The sequence below is a fragment of the Lissotriton helveticus genome, chromosome 6 (assembly GCF_964261635.1).
Source record: "Lissotriton helveticus chromosome 6, aLisHel1.1, whole genome shotgun sequence".
In the NCBI taxonomy this organism is placed as follows: domain Eukaryota; kingdom Metazoa; phylum Chordata; class Amphibia; order Caudata; family Salamandridae; genus Lissotriton; species Lissotriton helveticus.
The window spans coordinates 2,097,621,761-2,097,647,810 of record NC_136067.1 but is presented as its reverse complement, the minus strand read 5'-3'; the positions used below and the strand labels follow the sequence as shown (position 1 = coordinate 2,097,647,810).

Genomic DNA, 26,050 nt, shown 5'->3' with positions numbered 1-26,050 from the left:
CTCACATTTTATGTGACTAAGGGTTGGGTAAACATTGCTGACATCTCTAGTCCCTCTCCATGGCCTCTAAACATAATCATCCATTTGATTCCCTGTCCCATTTTTCTCCCCAATGGTGGCCATGAAGCTTATCCTTTTGGGATAAGGCTCAAGGAGAGATAAGACCTTTGCTTTGTCTTCCCCAATTCAGGAAAACAGATTAATTTATTTGTTTTTTCATATTGCACGGGCAAAACCTCAATGGACATTAGAACGCTTTAGAAAAGTAAATAACTATGTACCCTCTACAGTGTGAGAAAGTTTAGTGTTAAAACATCTAGGATTGCAGTAGGTACTTTCAGCAGATGTTCATTTTATTACAGATGAGCTTGTTAAAAAAATACGCTGTACAGAAGTAGAAAGAATACAATTGTTGCCTACACGTGACATAGGAGATTGTAAGCACTGCTCTAAGTAGAGGCCTCCTATTCACAGGTTGTCCAGAAAACGGTCCTGTAATGTCTGTACAAATAATGGCAGCTCTGGTCCCACATAATACCATAAACCTGATCCACACGTCCTCCGGGGGCTGCAAACCTCTAAGGCCAGTGGCATCTGACTTCTATCTGACCAGAAAACTCCACTTGTCCTCTCCCGGGCAGCAGTGTTAATGAAACAAACAAATGTCAAAGATAAACGATAATGATAAACTCTGAATGTTATTACCACAAATACTCCCGTAACTGTGGATAAGAACCCTGGATAGCCATACTAATCAAATCTCACATGAGTAAATAGGCAGAGCCAGGTCTTAGCACTAGGTAGCCAAAACAGTCCTAATACCAGAGTAGGCTGGGAACAGGGAAATACATCTATGTATTGCCTTCCTGTAACATTTGCATTCTGTCGAAGTTTGATGCTTGCTGGAGTCTGCATATTGTCACCTTTGTGGGAAAGGGATAAGTTGGGATCTTTTCTAGACTAATCCTTCTGCGCTTACGATGCTTGCCACTGTTTCTGTTCCTTTGTTCCTTATTTTGTTCATGTATTGTGTCCTTCTATATCAGTGAGCAGGTGACTGTTTCAAATGAAAGACTTCACAATCAGTACATCTTAAATCCGGGTGGCCTTTTTGCTGAATCATCAGAGAGCGTTTGGTAGCAAATGTTCTTTCACGTTTATAATACTCAAATGGCTTCTCCAGCCGTGTATAATTTCTGATCATGAGTTAGCTATTCCTTTGTAATGAGGGCCTTGTCATACTGAAGACAGAGTTTCTCCCTTGAAGGCATGATGACACATTAGTTTCCTGTTGTGAAAAGCGCTTTGCAACAAAACGTTGTTTCTGCCAATATGGACTCTTGGATCAGCACCTGCTTTCATTAATTTCCAGTGTGAATTTTGAGATGTTGCGTTAATAGTCCCTTTGTAATAATTGCTTTGTCACATTTGTTATATTCCTACGGTGTCGCTCCTGAGTGGAGGACAGGTGTCCCACTAGTAATGACTTTCTGATGTTGCATTAGTTTTGCCTTTGTAAAGGATGCCTTGCCACAGTGAGTGCAGTGATAAGCATTCTCCACCATCACAACTTTCTCCTCTGTGTTGAAGTACTGTTATTGTATTATCTGTGCCCTGCAAAAAAATGAATTGTCACTTCAATATATTTATATGGTTTCTTCCGAGGGTGGACTGTTTGATGTTGCATTAGGTCTTTCTTTTTTGACAAATGCATGGACACAGTTGTTGTGATATGGTTGTTCATGTCATGTCTTTCTACCCTGTGTGATACACTAGGTATGCCTTTGTAAATAAATGCTTTGTTACATTCAGTTCATGCATTCGTATAATTTATTTCCTGTGTGAACTTTCTGATGTCTTCTTAGCTAGCTTTTTTTAGAACATGGCTTGGCACAGTAAGTGCACTGATATGGTATCTACAATGTGTGGACTTTCTGAAGGGACTGTCCTGTGCCCTTCTATTAAATCAAAAAGGTTCTTGGGTTCAAAGGGGGATCTGCGAAAGCCAGAGGGTACTGATCCCACTAGAGAATTACTACACACACAAAAGTCTGTCTGGCTATGCATCAACAAGAAAGAAGGCAAAGGAAAATAGAGTTACCTAATTAGGAACACTTCATCACATTCTGTACATTCATACATATTTTCCTCAATGATAACTTTATGCAGATTCTTAAACCAACCTGGAATAGGCTTAATAAACTCAATGCAGTTGTTTTCAGAGGGGGAAACTTCAAACGCATGCAATACTATTCGAAATGGTTGATATATAGAACACCCTCTTTTCTTCACAATATATATCCGCAAATAGAAGACAAATGTTTTTGCTGTGCAGACAAAGGAACCTGGTCGCATATCATTTGGGAGTGCCCAAATATCCAGAGCTTCTGGGTGGAGATCGAGAAATATCTTAAATTTATAATTGATCCCCTTATCTCATTTGATAAATCTACGGCAGTCTTTGGCTGCTCTCCGGCTACCTCTACACACGAGGAAGGCTTGTTTATTGCAGCTTTAATAGCAAGATCTTTAATTCTGCAATTGTGGAGGTCAGAGAAGGTACCTACCTTTTATGCGTGAAAGGCAAAATTGTTCAGAATACAGGAATTGGAAAAGAAATATGCAATAAGATCAGGAGCAATAAGAAAGTATGAGAAGTATTGGAGTGCGTTTGAAACATAAGATAACATCTTGTTGATGATTTAAAAGGATAACATATATGTATAGGTATCTGGTCGGATTTAGCACTTCGCACTTTAACTTAAATTGTTTTTATTTTTTCTCTCATTTGGTATAAAAAGGTAGAACATATTTGTAAATATATGCCCTGATTTAGTACTTTTCACTTTAACTTACTAGGATCTTTCTCTGTATTATGGATGTTTTACGATTGCACCACTGTGTATTTTGAAACGTTCATTTATAAGATTGTAATATTTTGTATTTTGGAGTCTAAGCAATCCCTTCATCTCTCAATATTTTGGAATATGTATCTGAATGTGATAATATTGTATGTTATTAAGTCAATGAACTCTCAATAAAAATATAATTTTAAAAAATGGTAACTTTGATGTTGTTTTAACTCTCCATTGCTAATACATGCCTTGCCACATTCAGTACTATTTTCAGTGTAGATATTTGATGTTACATTAGCTCTCCATTTTTTATGAATACATTTTCACATTCAATACATTTATATAGTTTCTTGCCTGTGTGAACATTATGATGTCCTATACAATTTTGTTTAGTAATACATCCCTTGTTGTATTCTGTACATTAATAAGGTTTCTCCCTACGGTAGGTTTGTTGATGCTGCATTACCTTATTCTTCCTGCAGAAGACTTTATTATGTTCTGTACATACATAGGATTTCTCTCCACATGGATTTTCTGATGTTGCTTCAGCTCTTCATTTGCCATGAATGCTTTGTGACATTTATTACAGTGAGAACTGTCTCTCTCCTGTACATACTTTCTGATGTTGTATTAAATGTTGCTTTGTAATAAATCTGTCACCTTCGGTACATTCATATTGTTTCTCTCCAGTGTGGACTTTCTGATGTTTCTTTACCTCTCCATTTTTTTTAAATGCTTTGCCACATTCTGTAAATGTATATGATTTCTCTCCTGTGTGAACTTGCTGATGTATTTTTAAACTTTAATTTGCAATAAATGTCTTGTCACTTTCTGTATATTCATGTTTTGTGGAATTTCTGATGTTGCGTTACATTTCTATTTGTAATAGATGCCTTGTCACATGAATTACATTTATACAGTTTCGCCCCAGAGTGGACTTTCTGATGTTGTATTAGACGTGACTTTCTAATAAATCCCTTGTCACATTCAGTGCAGTTGAATGGTCTCTCTCCAGTATGGACTTTTAGATGTTGCATCAGCTCTCTATTTCTTATAAATGCTTTGTCACATTCTGTACATTGAAATGGTTTCTCCCCAGTGTGGATTCTCTGATGTTGCTTTAGCACTGTATTTGTTATAAATGCTTTGTCACACTCTGTACATTTATATGGCTTCTCACCAGAGTGGCTTATCTGATGTTTCATTAGATGTGACTTTTTAAGAAATGCCTTGTCACATTCTGAACATTGATATGGTTTCTCCCCAGTATGAATTTTCTGATGTTGCTTTAGCTCTCCATTTGTTATAAATGCTTTGTCACACTCTGTACATTGATATGGTCTCTCCCCAGTGTGGACTCTCTGATGTCGTATTAACCTTTGCCCTGTAATAAATGCCTTGTTGCATTCTATGCATTCATAGGGTTTCACCCCGGTGTGGACTTTTTGATGTTGCTTAAGGTCTCCATTTGTTATAAATGCTTTGTCACATTCAGAACATTTATATGGTTTATCCCCAGTGTGGATCTTATGATGGTTCTTCAGCTCTCTATTTGTTATGAATGCTTTGTCACACTCTGTACATTGATATGGCTTCTTCCCAGTGTGGATATTCTTATGTTGCTTTAGCTCTCCATTTGTTAGAAATGCTCTGTGACATTCAATACATTGATATGGTTTCTCTCCCGTGTGAACTTTCCAATGTCGAACTAAATTTTGCCTTACAATAAATGCCTTGTCACATTCTGTACACTGATATGGCTTCTCCCCAGTGTGGCTATTCTGATGTTGTTTCAGCTCTCTATTTGTTATAAATGCTTTGTCACATTCAGTACAGTGAAATGGTTTCTCCCCAGTGTGGATTCTCCGATGTTGCTTCAGTTCTCCATTTCTTATAAATGCTTTGTCACACTCTGTACATTGATATGGTTTCTCACCAGTGTGGATTTTCTGATGCCGTTTTAGGTCTCCGTTTGTTATAAATGCTTTGTCACATTCAGTGCATTCATATGGTTTCTCCCCAGTGTGGACTTTCTGATGTTTCATTAGGTCTCCACTGGTAATAAATCCCTTTTCACATTCTGTACATTCATACGGTTTCTCACCAGTATGAATTTGTTGATGCTGCTTTAGATTTTTCTTCCTTTGGAACACTTTATTACATTCTGTACATTTATATGGTCTTTCCTCAATGTGGATTTTTTGATGTCGCTTTAAATCTCTATATGTTATAAATGCATTGTCACATTCTGTACATTTATATGATTTCTCCCTAGTGTGGATTTTCTGATGTCGCTTTAAATCTCCATTTGCTATAAATGCTTTGCCACATTCTGTACATTCATAACGTTTTTCACCAGTGTGGATTTTCTGATGCTGTTTTAGCTTTGCATTGGTTATAAATGCTTTGTCACATTCAGTGCATTCATATGGTTTCTCCCCAGTGTGGATCTTCTGATGTTTTCTTAGGTTTCCATTGGTAATAAATGTCTTGTTGCATTCTAAACATTCATACGGTTTTCCCCAGTGGGGATTTGTTGATGCAGCTTTAGGTTTTGCTTCCATCCGAACACTTTAGTACATTTGATACATTGATATGTTTTCTTCTCTATGTGGATAGTCTGATGCAGCGTCAGGTCTTTCATTGCGAAGCACACTTTTTCACAGTCAGTCCATCAATATGTCTTTTTTCTCCAGTATGAAGTTTCTGATGTCACACTCCCTCTTTCTCCGCCTAATAAATGTTTTGTCACATTCTAGATACTTATACAGTTTCTCTCCTGTGTGTTCTTTCTGATACTAGGGTATAGCTCTTCCTTCGTAATGAGCACCTCATCAGACTTGCTTCGGTATGTCAGTGTGTTATATCTTCAATATATATCAGCTGATGCCTAAGAGCAAAGTACAGACGTCATTGGACAGTATGGGTTTTTTGCTGTAGAAAAAGACTTTGGAGAGGCATTAGCCTGCACAGGAACAGAATTGGAGGTATACTGTTTATACATCACCTCCTACACAAGTGATGTTTAATGGCTTCACCTTTTTCATTCAACCCTGCATTTATTTCACCTGTTGGATTAAGGAAAAAAACACTAAATAAGTGAAATGTAGAGTTCATCACAAAAATCTATTGGTATTTGAGAGAGAGAGAGAGAGAGAGAGATAGAAGAAAACGTTGTTCGATGTTTCAAGAAAATCACAAAATTATGCACAATAAAACTGTACAAACAGAAAACTATAAGAAGGTCTAAAGCACAGCCACCACAGTTTATAATAGGCAAGTTGAAAATGCATCTGCTTTGCAATAAAGATCTAAAAGGGATCTAGTGTCATTTAATGAGACATTTCATTGTTCATATAGACAAGTGTGCTGAAGAGATTCTAGATTACACTTTCAGTATAAAGATGCAATAGGCAGAGTAAGGGCATATGATCCTTACGTGATCCCTTTTTATCAAGGAGTGTGGACTCAAAGAGTAACCAAAACACCAGAGAAGGTTCCTTGTTCAGTGAGTGAGACCCTCTCCCAGTGACACACATTGTTAAATCGACAGTGACAAGAAGCCTCCCTTCTTATCCAGGGCATGCTTCCCATTATCATACAGTCTAACAAATAATACAAGATGGAGCCTTTTCCTGTGACTGAACCATGCAACACAGGGCATCAAAATAATTGGGGAAAACATAAGCAATTGCGACAAGGGAGTTTGTTAGACCTGGTATCATTGGCGTGAGTCTCCCTTCCATTTTTTCTGATTGCCTCCTCTATTTTTGATATGTTTTGCTGGTTAGATGCTTCGGGCACTGTGCAACTGCTATTCAGTGCCACAGTGCAAGTGCTCCCTATGTTAAATTGTTGTACTAATTGGTGTCTCCATGATTGGATTATTTGGTTTCACGTGTCAGACCCTAGTACAGTGCGCCATGTGTGCCCAGGGCTTGTAAATCAAATGCTGCTGGTGGGCTTGCAGCACTGGTTGTGCCACCCACCGAAGCAGCTTGTAAAGTGTGTCTCAGGCCTGCCATTGCAGAGCCTGTGTGCAGTCTGTGACTGCCATGTCGAATTGGCAAGTGCACCCACTTGCCAGTCCCTAAACCTTCCCTTTTTGTCATGTCAGACACCCCTATGGTAGGCCTGCATTGTAAGGTGGGTGCATTGTAAGTATGAGGTAGAACATGCCCTGGTGTGTGAGGCATGTCCTAATAGTGAATTACAGCCATTTTTGTTTTTCACTATTGCAAGGCTATGTGTTCCCATAGGCCACAATGGGCAGTTTGATTATTAGAACTTATAATCCTAACTGACCCAGGAAAAATGGTAGAAATTCGAGTTTAGTATGCCTGAACTCAGAATGAAAAAATACATCTTTTAGTGAAGTTGGTATTTTCTTGCCTAACTATCCAAGCCTGCCTCTGCTAGGTTGTGTATTCCGTGTCTGAAGTTTGAGTGACAGGGGCTGGAGGATTCCAGGAGACAGGGTGAGTCAGTCCAGCGCTGAATAGAGAGATCTGCTTCTAGATGGGAGAGAAGAGTTGCACCTGGGACCTGAAAAGGGCTGGGCCTTCCCTCTACAATGCTGGCTCCACCTCCTGTGGTGTGTCTATTGTCCCTAGACTACACTGTGGAAATAAAGAAGCAGTCTTGTCAACAAGTGCTCCAGGACAGACCAGAACTGGTTTGGCCTCTCTGCGTTCAGAGAACAAAGAGAAAAGTAGTATAAATATGGGGATCCAGACCCCAAGACTTTAGATCACTTCTGGGAACAAGACAAACCTTTTGCCAAGGAGAACCAAGGAAGCTGCTGGAGTTTGGACTGCCCCTCTGCCAGTGTGCTGTTTGCTGAGTTGGCCTGCCGTAGTCTCTTCATTACCAAGGAAAGGAGAAGGAACTTTTTAAGGACTTCATCATCTTGCAGAATATTACTCCAAGGGCTTGATTTGAGCTTGCCTCCTGACCGAAGTCTCAGGGATACCAGACTTCACCCCCTTCTGTTTGCCTGCATCTGAAACTTGCTGTTCTAGTGCTACATAGGGAATCTGCAACACCGACGCCGGCGAAAGACGCCGTTATCTGCAACAACGTCGTGAGAGCTGCTCCGACTTGCGACGTGGACCCAACCCCAGTCGCCGTGCCACATCGATGCCAGAGACGACTTCATAAGCCTGCCATAGCCGTGAGCGCTGCTCAGACTTGCGACGCCGGCCTAATGCCTGTTGCTGTGCCACAGCGACTCCGAACACAACATCATCGCGGAGCCGATCGTCGTCGTGGGTAGTCAAGAATCCATCAACATTGTGACATCGTACAGAACCGTGGTTTCGGCGCCATTGTGATGTCATCTCCTCTCCGGTCCGGAACCGACGCCTCCCCTGCCTGCGCAAGCATCCAAGACCTGATGCCTCATCTCCCCAGAAGTGTTGTCCCAGAACCTAGTTGACAGTAAGTTGACTGACCTCTGGAAGCTTGCTGGGGCGATGGACCTCTGGGCCAGTACCAGAGTGTCCAAGAAGGTACCTGGTAGTGACCCCAAGAAGGGTGTTGCGGGTTCCCTCCAGCAGAGTTTGGGGGAGGTTAAAGATGACCCAGACAAGTCCCAGAGTAAGGAGAAAGGAAAGGGTACCCATGCCCCATCTGAGAAATGGGGTGGTTCTGGTGAACAGTCACTCAGGGCACCCCATTTTCAATTCTACTGCCTTGAGTGATCCCAGTTTGGGTGACTGCTTGCCCAAGGAAAGCACACACTGGTGGGCCCTCTACAGGAGTGGCCAATAGGCCTTAGGGGCAAGTAGTCCCCAGTGGCAGGTCATATGCCATTTCCATCAAAACAGTAGGCAGTTCCTAAGGATACAGGAAGAGAGAATTGGAGGATCAGTCGGTAGATATACATGTCCAAAGGTTGGTGCCGGAGTCTCCTCCTTTTTGAACTAGGTCCCTCACACACCTGGCTGGGTGTCATGCTTCGTCATAGGGCTTGCTCCTCGTCGAGCCGTTGCTGCTATGCCTGATGGACATGCTTTAAGAGGCTCTTTACCAGAGATCTTTTGTTTCCAAGCAGTAATGTGAAATGCGAGTGTAGGGCCGTGGAGTGAAGATGAGTGTATCAAGTGTGTGAATGGGTTAAGGAAAATAAAAAAGGAGATGAAGTAGTTTGTAGTTTTAATCTGTGGGTCTACTAGTTCAGTTAAAATCAGGGTTCACACCCCACGGACATGATGTTTAGTGGTTGCTAATACAAAAAAAAGGTCAACAGCCGGATGATTATCTGGGTGTCATCAGCATAGTTGTACACTAAGCAATCCATCCTATTCAGGAGTGCTATTAGAGGCTGCAGGTATACATTAAAGAGTAGGGGTGACAGGGCGGAGCCCTGTGGAACCCCACAAGTAATAGAGGAGGAAGTGGAAAGCAAATCCCCCAACTGTACTCTCTGTGTCCTGCCCTGCAGGAATGAAGTGAGCCATGCATGCGCTGTACCCCTGATACCAAAGGACCTCAACCGCGACAGTAGTTGTTCGTGACACACGGTATCAAATGCCGCGGAGAGATCCAATAGTACCAGGGCACTCGATGTTTTTATATCGGCGCGACTCCTCAGTTCATCCAAAATAGAGAGCATAACTAGTTCCGTGCTATGATCAGCACGGAACCCTGCCTGGTTGGACTCCAGCAGGTTGTTGCTCTCCAGATGTCCCGAGAGCTGGGCCAGCACATGCTGCTCAATAACTTTAGCCAGAAAAGGCAGCTGGGAGATAGGACGGAAATTCTTTAAACACTTCGTGTCTGATCCAGGTTTCTTTATTAAAGGGATCAGGCGAGCCTCTTTGAAAGCTAAAGGCACCTGTCCTGTGAGAAGAGAGGCATTCAGCAGATGTAGAACTTCATTCTCAATGCCTGGCAGTGCCAATTTGAACACATCCGGAGGGCAAAGATCGACCTTAGAGCCAGATTTAACCCGATCCATGATCGTACGTAGCTCCTGTTTTGCCATTGGGAGGAACTCAACCAACGGTAAGGTGTCCAATGGGATGGGGGGAACGGGTGGACAAGGACAATCGAGGGGTATAGTTGCGGCAATTTCTCCCAGGATGTTGGAGATCTTATTCACAAAAAAGTCCTGGAACCTCTGACAGTCCACCTGGGTGAACTCAGTGCTTTGCCCTTCATTTGTCCTGAGCTCAGCAAGGACCCGAAAGATTTCCTTCTGCGGATTTCTAGCCGCAACTATTCTTTCCTCAAAGAACACAGCCTTCCTAGATTGAATGGCTAATTTATACGTCGACAAGGAAGAAATATATTCTTTCTTGGCAATGGCGTCATACTCCTTCCATTATAACAACTACTCGTAGGGGAGGGTCAGAGGGAAATTATTTAACGACAAAACAGGTAAATACCCCCAGTATGAATGCACAAACAACAAGAAACCTGTAAGTCGAAAAGTACAGAGAAAGATACGCTGGCATTGGAAGAATTGCACAGAGAGAGTAATTAAACTAGCTATCAACAAAAGCTGTTAAAGTCCTATCAGACCACCCAAATGGCGGAGCCTCATCACGTAGGACTCCTAGACCTTGGTTTGTGTGCAAGTGCCCAGACGTATTTTGGCATTGCATCACTCAGCCATGGTCTAGTCACCAAAGTTGTTCATGTGGATGGTGTGTCTGACATGTGCAGTGCAAAAAATCAAGTGGTGTGTATAAAATGGCTGAACAAGCAAACAAATAAACTTTAATGGCGTTTGCCTGAACGTCAGGTTAAAAATTAGTGAGGTGACAGTGTGACAAAATCACTGTCTAACTTGCTTGGTAAAGATCAAAAATTAGGGCCAACATGTTTCTGCCATAACGTGAAAGTCCACTGGCATTCTTCAGGGCCAAGCTGGAATGCTACTGCAAGTACACTACTAATTGTGTTCTAATTAATTGTGGGAAAGAAAATTTTTCTACCAAAATCAAATCAAATTGGTCATACAAGACCGTCCTACCGCATCTTCTTATGTAGTCCACAAGATGCAGTTGGTCTTCCCCATCAATTTTTGGGAAGTGAGCCTCACCTCACCCGGCAACTGCTCGGAATGATAAGGCCCCGCTCTGTCCGTCGGTACCTCACGGCGGGAACTCGAGCCGAAGGTACCGACGGACAGAGCGGGGCCTTATCATTCCGAGCAGTTGCCGGGTGAGGTGAGGCTCACTTCCCAAAAATTGATGGGGAAGACCAACTGCATCTTGTGGACTACATAAGAAGATGCGGTAGGACGGTCTTGTATGACCAATTTGATTTGATTTTGGTAGAAAAATTTTCTTTCCCACAATTAATTAGAACACAATTAGTAGTGTACTTGCAGTAGCATTCCAGCTTGGCCCTGAAGAATGGTAGAAAAATTTTGGTAGAAAAATTTTCTTTCCCACAATTAATTAGAACACAATTAGTAGTGTACTTGCAGTAGCATTCCAGCTTGGCCCTGAAGAATGCCAGTGGACTTTCACGTTATGGCAGAAACATGTTGGCCCTAATTTTTGATCTTTACCAAGCAAGTTAGACAGTGATTTTGTCACACTGTCACCTCACTAATTTTTAACCTGACGTTCAGGCAAACGCCATTAAAGTTTATTTGTTTGCTTGTTCAGCCATTTTATACACACCACTTGATTTTTTGCACTGCACATGTCAGACACACCATCCACATGAACAACTTTGGTGACTAGACCATGGCTGAGTGATGCAATGCCAAAATACGTCTGGGCACTTGCACACAAACCAAGGTCTAGGAGTCCTACGTGATGAGGCTCCGCCATTTGGGTGGTCTGATAGGACTTTACCAGCTTTTGTTGATAGCTAGTTTAATTACTCTCTCTGTGCAATTCTTCCAATGCCAGCGTATCTTTCTCTGTACTTTTCGACTTACAGGTTTCTTGTCATACTCCTTCCGCCATGCTCGTTCCTTCCTTCTCACCGCACGTTTCAAATCCCGTAAGGTATCATTATACCACGGAGCACCAGCTCCTCTCTCCACCTTCTTCATCCTCCGAAGGGGTGCCACCAAATCAATGGCTCTCCCCAGTCTCTGCTGAAGTTGTCCACTAAGAGCATCGATATTGCCCTCCTGCTCCATCGCTGGGGGGGATTCTTCCAGGATGTGTCTATCTACATAGTGGTTGGAGTCCTAGTTAGTATAAGGGGTTGCCCAGAAATATTTATCCTGGAATTAGATCATAGGGTCCGCCATTTTCTTATTTTATTCTGTTTGAACCGCTTACCTTAAATGACTTAACGGCAAGTTGGTCTTCCCATGCGAGCACAGGAAGATATTGTGTCTTATGTTATCTGGGCCCTCAGACTATTGATCATATTTAGTTTGTATGCCCAGTCCTACTACCTTATCACCTATGCTAATTACGTCCTTTGTTCATACAGAATAGTATTAAAACTGTAGCTACAGCCCATGAGTTTCTCCTTTTCCCTAAGAAAATCTTCAAGTTTACGGTGTTTTAAAACTTGTTGCTTTTGACAAGGGGTATGGGAGCAATCGTTTTATTCATATTTAATCATATTGCCTCCTACCTCCGGGTCCAACTACTAGATTATATGCCACTTATTCTATTTTGGTACTCAATTAAATTGTGTACTCAAATAATTCTATTCATTTGTTGCAGTAAAGGAACTATACTGTATCCAATTCATTATGTTATTGTTCGTTATTTCCCCTTCATTTCTAAAGTGTTCCTAAATTAATTCTGGAACTCTGAACTGTTGCTGCCAGATTGAATAAAGTTTTTCTATTGCTGGCTTGACTAATTACATACTTTTCATTTTTTTTTTCTTGTATTGTTTGTATAGTGTGCATAATTAGTCCACATATTCGATGTGGTAAAGGAACTATAACTGTATTTTATAAACCAATCTCATTGTGATATTTGTCTTCTTCTCTAATGTCGTTTTACTAGTATCTTTTTATTAACTGCAAAACTGTGCACTTAATTATTGCTGCTTGGTCGAAGGATGTTCTTCTGTATAACAATATAAGCTCTTTTTTCTCTCTTTTTCTAGCTATATCTTCTGTTGATTATATGGTTGTGATTTAATCTGTACAAATTTGTACTCATGAAATGCTGCTATACTTTTTATCACTCTAAAAGTGAGTGACTTTTTTTCTTTTGACTTATACAAATACTATTTTATGGTAAAGGTCTTTATTTGCACAATGCAAATTGTATTCTTATCGTGTGATTCAATTGTAATTTTTAAGTGGACCTCTTTTTGAGTTCCATACCTTAATAAATTGAATATCAAGTTTGTCTGAAATGACTTTAGGGACCTGGTTTAATAACTCCTCTACCCCACTGTTATCTCATGCTACAGTTAGCTGTTCAGTGGTTCCTGTACATAAGATCATGCCAAACAGTCCTTGATGAAACCATCTCAAAATGTTTAGGTCTTTAACTGCCACATACACTTTACCATAGATCTTCCTTCCTTGATATCTTCAAAATAACCTTGCAACTCAATCTTTCTTCTGCCATATGATACCTATTTGGTGGCAACAATTTACGCTCACCCCACTTCTGTTGAAATGATTCTTGTGTGGGCATAGTCATTTTGGCACCGGAGTCTACTAACAACTTTGCCTCCTAGCTGAATATCGACATAAGGATCCACACAATGCTTAGGATCTGTAGGAACTCATTATAAGACACGCCAAAGACCATGTCTTGCATTTCTTCCATCAAATACTGAACATTGTAAAACAAATACTTTCAACCTCCCATTTCTCGCCAAAGTGCTTGAAAGGGTAATGAACACCCAGATGGCTGATTATCTCGAGCAAAACAAACTGCTGGATGACACGCAGTTCGGGTTTTGTAAGCTCCACGGCACTGAGACGGCTCTCATTAAAGCTGCAGATGACATTAGATCAATCAGAGATCATGGAGGGACAGCTATCCTTATAATGCTGGATTTATCGGCCGCCTTCGACACGGTCAATCATTCCATCCTGATTGACCGTGTCGGAAATTTGGACATCCGATCCAGCGCTAAGGAACTGCTCACCTTGTTCCTTTCGAGCAGAACTCAAGCAGTTACGCTAGGACCTTTCAAGACACCAGAGCTTGCCTTACCTTGTGGAGTTCCCCAGGGCTCATCGCTAAGTCCAACACTGTTTAATATCTACGTGTTGGACTTGGCGAGAGTGATTAAATCCTATCACATGAGCCTTACCTCCTACGCTGACGATACCCAGCTGGTGCTCGCTATCAACAATGATGGGGAGCAGGTAGCGGCATTGTTTCAAGAGGGTATGTTGGCCATCAAAGAATGGATGCAGGCCAACTGCTTGAGGTTGAACTCTGAAAAGACGGAGGTAGTCATTTTTGGTAAGATCACCCCGCAATGGTCCCCCGAGTGGTGGCCTCCATCGTTGGGAACTCTACCTACACCGTCAGTTAAGGTCAGAAACTTGGGTATAGTTTTTGATGAAAAACTTAACTTTGCAGCACATGCCAACCAGACAGTAGCAAATGCCCACCACAAACTCAGACTCATAAGGAAAATTATCCCATTTCTCTCTGATAGTGCAGGCAAAACAGTAGTGAGCACACTTGTGCACTCCTCCCTGGACTACTGTAATGGTTTATTTGCCAATGCACAATCCCGGGTAATTTCCAAACTCCAAATGATCCAAAATGCGGCTGCCAGATTACTATCAAGGACTCCAAAATTTAAATCAGTCAGTCACATAATTAGGAACTACCACTGGCTGACAATTAAAAACCGCATCAGATTCAAATCACTCTGTTTAACTTTTAAGGCTACTCATAACCTAGGCCCAAGGTTTCTGCAAGAGCAGCTTTCCATCTACTGCCCGTCCAGACAACTGAGATCGATGCAGTTACGACAGTTAGCAGTACCCCTTACCAGAACGGTCACTTGGGGAGACAGGCGTTTCACAGTGTCTGCAGCCAGACTCTGGAACTCGCTCCCGTTAACCATTCGATCGGCGCGCTCTCTGCTCCAGTCCTGGAAACTGGTGAAGACATGGCTGTTTAACCAGTAACACTCCTTGGCCTAAACGCTTTCATCACTCAGAGACTCTTTATAGTAATCTTAGCGCCAAGACCCCCACGGGCAAACGTATGCGCTCTATAAATTGTATTAATTAATAAATAAATAAATAAATAATAAATAATAAATGAACAAAGTCAAATACAACACACAAACAAAACACACAGTTGTTCTCCTCCCGAATCTAATTCCCTTTAGGAGTGTCTTGTACTGCCCAATCCCATGTTTCCCTCCTAGATTAACTAATACATTCTATACAAATAAATTACTGAACAAAATAGCACTGTGCTGGGGTGTCACTAGAGAGGGTGCAGCTAGGAAAGTAAACCATATACTCTGTACACTCAGAGAAAAGATTGTTGCACAGGGGTGAGTTTGTCAGTAAAGCCTTTCCCAGCCAACGTGGACGCTGTAGAGGGATGTCAGTGAAGAAGCCATATTGCCAGAAAACAGAAGCATTTACTCAACATAGAGATGTAAGGAAAGGAGAAAGTCTCTCATGAATTTATACCATAGAGAATCTTCAAGCTGTTCTAATGCAATAACACAAGTCTTAATATTTCTGTAAAATCTTGCACAGAGAGCTTTAACTGTGGTGAGGGGTGAGTAGTGAAGGTGCAGTTATAGAGTACTGTCAGATAGAATCACTGGTTCATCCATCTCTACCACTGCTAATGCACAGAACACTGACAACTGAAATATTCAATGTGATTCTACTTATAAGAGAAAGCTTTCCTACCAAACTCTACCATACATAGAGATTCTGCACCTTGTGGATATGTGATTGAACAGGTTTTACTATAGAGCATGTATTGCATGTTGTTGATGTAATTTATAATGAATAAATTCCTGTAGACGTAGGTATCCTTAAGGTGGTATTTATTAATTATAATTAGATAAAAGGAAGATATAGGAGTAGGAATCAGGCCCCACCGGGAGCAACATCCAGCTGCTCAGCCCACTCAATCAAACTGACCACACATTCAAATCATGCACACAGTAACATTCCAATGACAGTTATTCATTCTCTATGTATTGCTAATTAGTAATCCTGATTTTACCACCATCAGGACATATTGTAATTAATTTCACTTTCTCTCTTTTATTTTCATTGTTATAAAAGAGGGAGATGTGTTGCATCCTGATCATATTATTCCCTGCTGCTCAGCCTGAGTATGTATGATGTCATTGGAATGTTACTGTGTGCATGATTTGAATGTGTGGTCAGTTTGATTGAGTGGGCTGAGCAGCAGGGAATAATATGATCAGGATGCAACAGCATGCTGTCACGAAATGTATTCATATACTCCATGCACTTAGATATAACAAGGGGAGGTGTTTCATTAAACTGTACCATTCACATTGTGCATGTAGTTAAATTGTGGTGGCACAGGGCTATGTGTTTTTCTGAAATCTTGTACACAGCCCTTTACGCTGTTCAGACATGTTATTATGGCATTTGCTATTCATTAGCCCATTTACACACCATGTTCACCCAGACAAAAGGTGTTTCTAGAGGGGTGGTGCCTCACTAAAGTCTTCTACACTCAGAAGCTACGCTGTGGACAGGTGCCAGCAAAGAGGGCATGTTGTAAAAAAAACACAAGGATTCACTTAATATACACTTTAAAACAAGCATTTGCAACATAATAGGTCTCACATTTGTTGTAGTTGGAGCTATTGGCATTGTAAATGGCAATGTTTTTATTTTTGTTTTTTTGTTTGCAATGGAGTGATTTACTGAAAAAATGAATGCTATACCATATAAGCTTTTATCGCAACACTACAGTAAATCTATAGCTATGTTAACATAAAGGGGTATGAATGAAAATACAAAAAAAGATGTTAAAATGCAGGATGGAATGTATAGCAGGTGACAGGGACTACCTACTATTTAATAAAAATACATAGACAAAAAAACACACTTAGACTGTGAAACCTGCAAACTCCAGGAAAGTGTCAGGCATCAGCGTGTATTTGCGGTACATATACATGCAAATACACCATGACATGTTGTCCATTTTTTTTCGGTGCGTCGGACGTCCGGAACTGTCTGCCGCACCAGTGCTTATGCCCATCAGACGGCTCCCGGCTGTCTGCGCACATGGCACAGGAAAGGCCAAAACACCCTTCGGAGCTGGGGAAGAGCTTCCCCGGCTACCAAGTGTGTTCTGAAATGACGATCAACGACATTTCGGAGAAACAGAAAATCAGTTTCAGTGCCTCTGTGCTCAGGGGGCTATCTCAGCACCCTGAGCACCGAGGCAGATGGGAGGGGGTACCATTAGAAAGGGGAGACTCTCCCCTTTCCAAAGGTACCCATCCCTAGTGGATCCCTTCTTGGGGATCGCCTCAGGAGGGTTATCCCCAAGCAGGGGTCCACCCACTAGGCACCAGGAAGGGGTGAGGTGCCCCTTGGGCAAGGGCTTTTGCTCCCCCCATTATTTTGGGCACATTCAGTCTTTCTGCCCTCCCCCAGGAGGCATAGGTGGGCAATAGCCTCCAATCTGCCCCTCCCCCCCCAGAGGGGCAGAAAGCACACTAGGCACCAGGGATGTTTTATTTTTATGTATATAGGGTTGGGAGCTGCCCAAAATGGGCATGGCACTGCCCATGCCCCCCCTCCGAATTCCAGTTTTTTGCCCTCCCCCAGGAGGCAGATAGGAGCATTAGCACCCAAGCTGCCCTCCGGGCGGCAGGAAGCGCACTAGGCACCAGGGATGTTTTATTTTTATGTATATAGGGTTGGGGGCTGCCCAAAATGGGCATGGCAATGCCCTCCTCCCCAAATTCCACAGTCTTTCTGCACCCCCCTTCCCGGGAGGCATATGGGGCATTAGCCCCGATCAAAGCACACTGGGAACCAGGGATTTTTTTATAGTGAATATAGGGGTGGAAGCTGCCCAAAATAGGCATGCTAATGCCTCCACCCCTCAAAAAACATTCCACAGTATTTCTGCCCTCCCCCCCCCCCCCAGGAGGGCAGAAAGCCCACTATGCACCAGGGATTGTCTTTTTAAAAATATATGTATGGGGTGGGGACTGCCCAAAATGGGCATGCCAATGCCCCCCCCCCCAAAATGCCACAGTCTTACTGCCCACCCCCAGAAGGCAGATCGGAGCAATAGCCCCTTTTCTGCCCCTCCGGGCAGGGCAGAAAGCCCACTAGGAACCAGAGATATATTTATGGGCATGTCGGGGAGGAGCCCAGTAGGCACGGGTTGCTCCCCTTTTTTTAGACACACATTTTGGTTGTTTCAATTATATTTTTAGTCTCATCTACCCCCAAGAGGAGGTCTCAAAACCACTAGGAAACAGGGAGAGTTGGTGTGTATGAACTGGAGTTTGGCTTACGGTCTGCGTGTACTGACCTTTGGCTGGCATTTTACTTGCGGTGTGTGTGGCTTGCACTTGGCTAATGGTGTGTGTGTGTGTGGACTTGCACTTGATGACGGTGTGTGTAGATTGGCGCTTGCCTGGTGGTGTGGCACTTGGCTGGCAGTTAACGTGGACTGCTGTTTGGCCGACAGTGTGCATGTATGGCGCTTGGCGGGCGGAGTGCGGAGATGGCGCTTGGCTGGTGGAGTGCAGGGATGGCGCTTGGCTGGCGGAGTGAGGGATTGGCACTTGGCTGGCAGAGTGCGGGGATGGCGCTTGGCTGGAGGAGTGCGGGGATGGCGCTTGGCTGGAGGAGTGCGGGGATGGGGCTTGGCTGGAGGAGTCAGGGAATGGCACTTGGCTGGAGGAGTCAGGGATTGGCGCTTGTCTGGAGGAGTCAGGGATTGGCGCTTGGCTGGCGGTGTGCATGGATGGTGCTTGGCTGGCGGTGTGCATGGATGGCGCTTGGCTGGCAGTGTGCGTGGATGGTGCTTGGCTGGCAGTGTGCATGGATGGCGCTTGGCTGGCGGTGTGCATGGATGTTGCTTGGCTGGCGGTGTGCATGGATGGTGCTTGGCTGGCGGTGTGCATGGATGGCGCTTGGCTGGCGGTGTGCATGGATGGTGCTTGGCTGGTGGTGTGCATGGATGGCGCTTGGCAGAAGGAGTCAGAGAATGGCGCTTGTCTGGAGGAGTCAGGGAATGGCGCTTGGCTGGAGGAGTCAGGTATTGGTGCTTGGCTGGCGGTGTGCATGGATGGCGCTTGGCTGGCAGTGTGTGTGGATGGTGGTGTACGTGTACTGACTCTTGGCTGGCGGTGTGGCTTGCACGGATCCCCCAGCATTTTCTTACCCAGAATCTTCCACAAACCTCCAATTTACTTACAAAGTCACATTTTCCTCACATTTCTGTGTGGGTAAGTTGTAGAATCACAGCACACGCACAACTTTCCTCCCACCCAGCCTTCCCCCGAGGTCTGGCGAGAAAAATTATACCTCACTTGGCCCAGCTACACAAGTATGGTATTATTTTTATCGGGAGAATGAGGGAAACGCTGAGTGGTAGGAAATGTGTGCTGTGCAGTGACCCCACAACTTTCCCACACAGGTATTAGAGGAAAATGTGACTTTTTAGCTAAATTTGAGGTTTGCAATGGAATCTGGGAAGGAAAATGTTGAGGGATCAACGCAAACCACACCTCCCTGGACCCCCACGGGTATCTAGTTTTCAGAAATGTCTGGGTTTGTTAGATTCCCCTAGATGTCTTCAAGCCCGGGACCAAAAACACAGGTATCCACATATCTATCACAAAACTACCTGGTTTTGCGAGGGAGTCATCTGCGTTTTGGCCATCTTGGGAAACCTAGCAAACCCAAACATTTCTGAAAACTAGAAACCGAGTGGAGTCCAGGGAGGTGCAGCTCACCTGGATCTTTCTACATTTTCCTTCCTAGAATCCCCTGCAAACCTCAAATTTAGCTAAAATAAATCATGTTTTCCTCACTTTTCTGTGTGGGAAAGTTGTAAGATCACAAAAGTATCTGGTGCGTTGTCACGCCCCATGGTCAAGCTGCAGAGTTTTGCAAAAAATTACAACAAACAAGAAACCAATATTTTTACTCCATAGTCTTTGATAATCAGTTTTCTCCATGTGTTTTACCATTCATAGTAGGAACAGCATAACTCCTATCTTTACATGTCAAGAAATGCCAATCCAGGCAGTTTTTCATGGCATATTGGAATGCACTGTACATCCTGGGTAACCCAATGCATTTTGGGCGTGTTTGGCCCTTTGTCAGGGGTAGGTAAAACGGAAGGAGAGCCCATCAAAAGTTGTAAGAGACTACATGCAACAAGACCATGACTCACGTTACAAATTGGTAAAACTACGAAAAAGTGATTGCCTGACTCAGTGTCCACATTGCTGTAAATTTTTCGAATCCTAAACACATGCTCCATTCATTCAAATTGTGCTCTGGGAATAAATCAAGAAACCATGAGACAGAAACAGATAAAGGAATAAAAAGTGGAAGTAAAAAACGGAAATAAAAAATCAAACTCACTAGTGCTCTATGAGTAAGTGCCTAAAATACTGCGACTTCGTGTCAAACAGGGCCCCAAATCACGTCTGGTGAATCATGCTCAAAAAGAAAAAGATCAGTTTGCTTGAACAAACTTAAATGTAACCCTTTGCTCTCCGTGTGCCTGCATATTTCAAATGTATCTGTGCCGATGGCAGCCCCATGGCTGCTGTTATCAGCTCCCGTGAAGTCAATGAACTTGTGCTCACAGCGAACTTATCGGAAAATAAACCTGGAAAGACGCCATAAGTGAACCAGTGCCTTCTGTAATGTCCGTGCACTGCGGGTTAGCAGTCCAGTTGATCGCGCACGCAGACGTGCGCATATGCGGGTGTGATACGTCACACCGCGTATCATATAAAAATAAAGGAGGCATGGCCCAAGGTTAGTTCGGACCACGCGGACCAGCAAATTGGTGTCCCAGGTCCTTATGTCAAGCGCAGCGCTAGCGACCCTGCGCACGTGCGACACAAGGCACGACAATGGCGACGAGGGTCTGAACGGACCCATGCTCAACCCCGCCAAGCCGCTCCAGTCTGCCCTACGGCGGCGCGCTGATGCGCATACATCGTTGGAGGCCCTGTGTGCTGTGGGCCTGATCAGGACTGTCTGTCCCGATCGCGAGAGTCAGCGCATGGCGGCGCATTTTACCGGCAGCCCCCGCAGCAGTGCCCGGACATGGGAGAGTGGCGGCGAGTGAAGCCCTCGGAAGGCGGGGAGGACAGAGTCTGGGCTCTCAACAAGCTAAACAGGGTAAGGGCAAGCGCGGCCGACAGCTGGCCTGAGAAGCCCCCGCACCCCGTCCGCCCATTTCAGAGAGCGCATCACCCTATCTGTGGCCGAGTCATCGCCGGCCTGCTCTTGCTCCAGAGCGTTTAAGCGACCCATCGGTGAGGGGAGTCAGAAAGGCTCCGCCACCAGCGCCACTGCTCCAGCATCCCCATTGAGGTGCAGGAAGACCCCACGTGCTGAAAATGGCGGCAATTCCCCCCATCGAGCCATTTATGGTTGACGGCGCACCGGCGTCCCTGGCGCCACGATGGAAGGACTGGACGGAGCGGTTGCAATTCTATTTCGAGGGCGCTGGAACGGCGAGAGAAAGGCGCAGGGCACTTCTCCTTCATCTCGGTGGGAAGGACATACACAGAATTTACAAGACCCTGGTAGAGGCCACTCCACATACCTACGTCACGCTCCTCAACGTGCTCAACGCGCACTTCGAACCGATGGCCAGTAAGGATTATGAGCGTTTCATCTTCAAGCAGGCGCGACAAAAAGCTGAAGAATCGCTTGACGCATTCCACGGCAGGCTCAAGGAACTCGCCAGCACCTGTGGTTTCCGCGACGAGCAAGAGGAGATACGTGGCCAGATAATACAGGGATGCTACTCCTCCAACCTGAGGGTAAAGATCCTCCAAGAAGACGGAAAACCGTTAGCGGACATTTTGAAACTAGGGCGATCCAAAGAACTGTCACAAGCGAGAGCGTCACAGATGGAAGCGGCACTCCATAGACCAGTCAAAGCGGAGCAAGTAAACACGGCCGAACAGATCAACGTTGTCCGACCGAAACAACGCCAGTTTGGAGGAAGAAAACCACAAGAGCGCCGAAAAGAATGAGGATACTGCGGAGGCACGCCCCATCATGCTCAAGACTGTCCAGCGCGGGGGAGGAAATGCGGCTCGTGTGGGCGAATGAACCATTTTGCAACAGTTTGCAGGTCATCCAAGCAGAAACCCGAAGCAGCCCATGCCATCAGAGAAAGCCCAGACAGTGAAGATATGGACGACGACTCCAATGACTACCCAGTCCACTACGTATTTGCCATCGACCAGCTACTGAGGAAAAAGAGGCGTCTCCCAAAGTGCCGCATAAGAATACGCAACCAAGAGGTGAGGGCCACGATCGAAACAGGAGCCTCGATTGAGCTCATGGCGGCAAATGTCTACAACCAACTGCGAGAAAAGCCGGCTCTGAAGACGGCCAAGATCCGAGTCTTCGCATACGGACAAAATACCCCAATTCCTCTAATCGGATGCTTCCAAACTGAACTACAGCACCAGGACCGGAAGGTCCCCACAACCGTCTACGTAACCACAGAGGGCAGCGGCATGCTCCTCAGTGGACAGGCTGCTGAAGATCTACAACTGATATCATTCGCGATGGTCGTGCTGGAAGAGGAATTGGACACAATTCTCGAAGAATTCGGAGACACGTTCCAAGGTATTGGGTGTCTAAAAGGCAAAGAGGTGACTCTCCATATTGACCCATCCATCCAACCGGTAGCCCTCAGGCACCGGAGAATAGCGTTCCACCTGAGGAAGAAGGTGGAACAAGAACTCGAAGCTCTCGAGCGACAGGGCATCAACGAGAAGGTCAGCGGGCCCACCCCGTGGGTATCGCCAATAGTGGTGGCGCGAAAACCCAAACAGCCGGGACAGGTCCGCATCTGTGTCGATATGCGCCTGACCAAAGCAGCAGTAAAGAGGGAACGACATTTGACGCCCACCATCGACGACATTCTGGGAGAGTTGAAGGAAGCGAAGTGGTTCTCCAAAATGGACCTCCGGTCAGGGTATCATCAGCTGCCCCTGCACTCGGACTCCCGATACATAACCACCTTCTCCACCCATGTGAGTCTCCGACGATACCGACGACTCAACTTCGGGATCTCGAGCGCCGCTGAAGTCTTCCAAAACACCATCAGGGAAGTCCTGAGCAGGCTCCCCGGAGTCCTAAACGTCAGAGATGACCTGCTCATCTACGCGAACACAGTCGAGGAACATCACCAAAGACTGAGGGGCGTGCTGCAGAGAATCAAGGAATCAGGCCTAACGTTACACTGCGAGAAGTGCCAATTCCTCCAAAATAAAATCAGTTTCTTTGGATACACCTTCTCAGACCAGGGGATCGCTCTGGACCCGGACAAAGTGAAGGACGTGCAAGCGACCCCAGCGCCGACAAACATATCGGAGGTACGAAGCTTCCTCGGCATGGTAAACTTCTGCGGGAGATTCATCCCAGACTTGTCCAACCTCACCAGGCCCCTCCGGGAACTCACCAAGTCCACCACCCCCTGGCAGTGGGGAGAAGAACAAAACATTGCATTCCAGAACACCAAGGCAGCACTGTCGGCGGATAAGACCCTGTCGTACTTCAACCCGGCTAAACCGACCAACATAGCCGTGGATGCCAGCCCGTACGGCCTGGGAGCGGTACTGACACAGCGCCAAGGAGATGAAGACTGGGCACCCATTGCCTATGCCAGCTGGTCACTGACAGAGACTGAACAACGGTACTCCCAGATCGAGAGAGAGGCGATTGCAATACATTGGGCCTGCAGGCACTTTCATGTATACGTGTATGGACATCCATTCACCGTTTCCACAGATCACAAGCCTCTAATCCCTCTAATCCGAGGGTCTGTCTCCAAACCATCACCCAGAATAGAGAAATGGATCTTGCAACTCCAGGAGTTCGACTACCAGCTGGAATTCAAACCGGGAGCGACGAACCCGGCAGACTACCTCTCGAGGCATCCCACAGCAGCAACTAGCAAGGAAAAGGAAGACGCTGAAGAGACGGAGGAATACGTACAGGTGGTACTGGAAAGATCAAGGCCCCTACCCATGAGCATAGACATGATCATCGAAGCAACCCGCAGCGATGAAGTCCTCCAACTAGTGCTACACGCGGTACAGGCCAGCGAGTGGAAAGCTCTCCAGGCATCGTTAAGTAAGAGAACACCCCAGGCGAAGAGTGCCCTAGAGACCCTTCTAAAGGTACGGGAGGAACTGTCCGTGGACAGCCAAGGGTGCCTACTGAGGGGACCACGGATCGTGATGCCAACGAGCCTGACCCAACAAGCAATTGAGCTGGCTCACCGCGGGCACCAAGGGATGGTGAAAACCAAGAGCAGACTTCGTGCAAAAGTGTGGTTTCCGGACATGGACACCCGGGTAGAACAAACTGTCAAAGAATGCCAATGGTGCCAAGCGGCCGGGCAACCCGAATGCCCGCCCCCAGTAATCACCGAGGACAACCCGCAGAGGCCATGGGAACAAGTCAGCGCAGACTTTGGGCACCTTCCAGATGGTAGATATATGCTCGTCATAATTGACGACTTCACCAAGTACCCGGAGGTAGAAATTGTAACAACGCTCACCGCCAAAGAAGTCGTAGCAAATTTTGAGAAAATCATCGCCACACACGGCATCTTTGAGCGAGTCAAGACCGACAATGGACCGCCATTCCAGGGACAAGAGTTTGCAGACTACCTCAAGGAGTGGGGAATTCAACACCGGAAGGTGACCCCCGGTGGCCTCAAGCCAATGGGGAAGTCGAGAGGTTTATGCGCACTCTCAATAAAGTCCTCCGGATCGCCCACGCTGAAGAAGCCCCGTTGGAGAGGGCTATCTACACGTTCCTGAGAGAGTACCGGCTCACGCCTCATCGCACTACTGAAGCCGCCCCAGGCCCGTCAGCAATGGGAAGGATAGTCCGAGACACACTCCCCAACGATCATACCTGGACTCCAAACAAAGTAAGCCCCCGACGGACTCTGATCAATAGGAGGCGATTAAATGACTACGCCAGCTTCCGACGCAGAGCCAAAGAACCCTCTGTTGGACAGGCCACATGAAGGGCCGCTCTCCCCCGGCCCAACCAGGCCCGAACCAGCCCCGCAAGTACCACACACCACCATTACACGTCCACCGTCCCCGCAGGGACCCCTACACTCGAACCTGTTGACCACGTAGGCCGACCCACTACCGGCCTGCGCGCCCATCCTGGGCGCCATCTTGGACACTCCACCACGAGGCCGCCTGGCCCCCGATCGACCTCAACCCTGGGCCTGGCCAGGCCTCCGACATTCCGGCACCAACATCCACCCAGGAGGTGAGCGGGCTACTTGGTCAGTCAATGGGAGCAAGAGGTGTCGATGGCTCTCCCCCGCCAAGTACCGCTCGCCCATCGCCTCCCCGGGCGCTGGCTCCACCCCCCTGCTGGGTGTCTGAACCCCCTCATCCCGGACCTCCCGACCTCCAAGTGCGAGGGTCCGGACATCAAAGCACACCAGCCCTATAACTGGGGCAGCTCCAGAGCCGGACGGGAGTTGTATCTTGGAGTCGAGAGACGCAAAGAAGAACTCATCCTTGACGGACTACTGGCGCTGCCGTAGCTCTGTCTTGTGCACCCTCATCTTGCCTGCTGGCGCTGCCGCGGCTTTGGGAACCACCCTATCCTTCATCGTCGTCGGGACCTGCTGGCGTGGCCGTGGACCGTTTGTAACCACCACCTTCATCGGGACCTGCTGGCTCTGCCGCGGACCGTCGTCTTCCTTCATCCATCTCGGGACCTGCTGGCTCCGCCGCGGCCCGTTCATCTACACCACCGAGCTCGAGGATTGAGAGCTATTTCCATCTCTTTGGTAACAAGACTGTCCCGCTACCCTTTTCCCAAACAGAGACCAGAATAGAGGGGACCCCTGAGTCCAGACCTCCTTGTACCATTCTACCGTACTTGAAGAATTGCCTATAAAGTATCGTTGAACTTTATCATTGTGTGGTGTCCGTCTGTGGGGGGGGAGTTACTTGTCTGTACGATTCACTGGAGACGGCTCTCCCCGGAGACCTCTCCCCTTATCCTCGGCCGACCCTCCCGGTCCGTCTAACATTGG

General features: G+C 45.8%; 1 protein-coding gene across 4 annotated transcripts in view; it reads right to left on the bottom strand.

The window, feature by feature from the left end:
* Window positions 1-332: 332 nt before the first annotated feature.
* The window catches only part of LOC144764036 (uncharacterized), a 64,209-nt gene continuing 38,491 nt past the window's right edge, over window positions 333-26,050 (bottom strand). For 3 of the 4 annotated variants that reach the window (XM_078650176.1, XM_078650177.1, XM_078650175.1), the window contains exon 2: window positions 333-5,923. In XM_078650176.1, coding sequence (XP_078506302.1) covers window positions 3,695-5,419 — 1,725 coding nt within the window. In that variant the 5' untranslated portion in view covers window positions 5,420-5,923 and the 3' untranslated portion in view covers window positions 333-3,694. The remainder of the gene's footprint in view (window positions 5,924-26,050) is intronic. The other variant, XR_013596300.1, reaches the window with a different exon arrangement.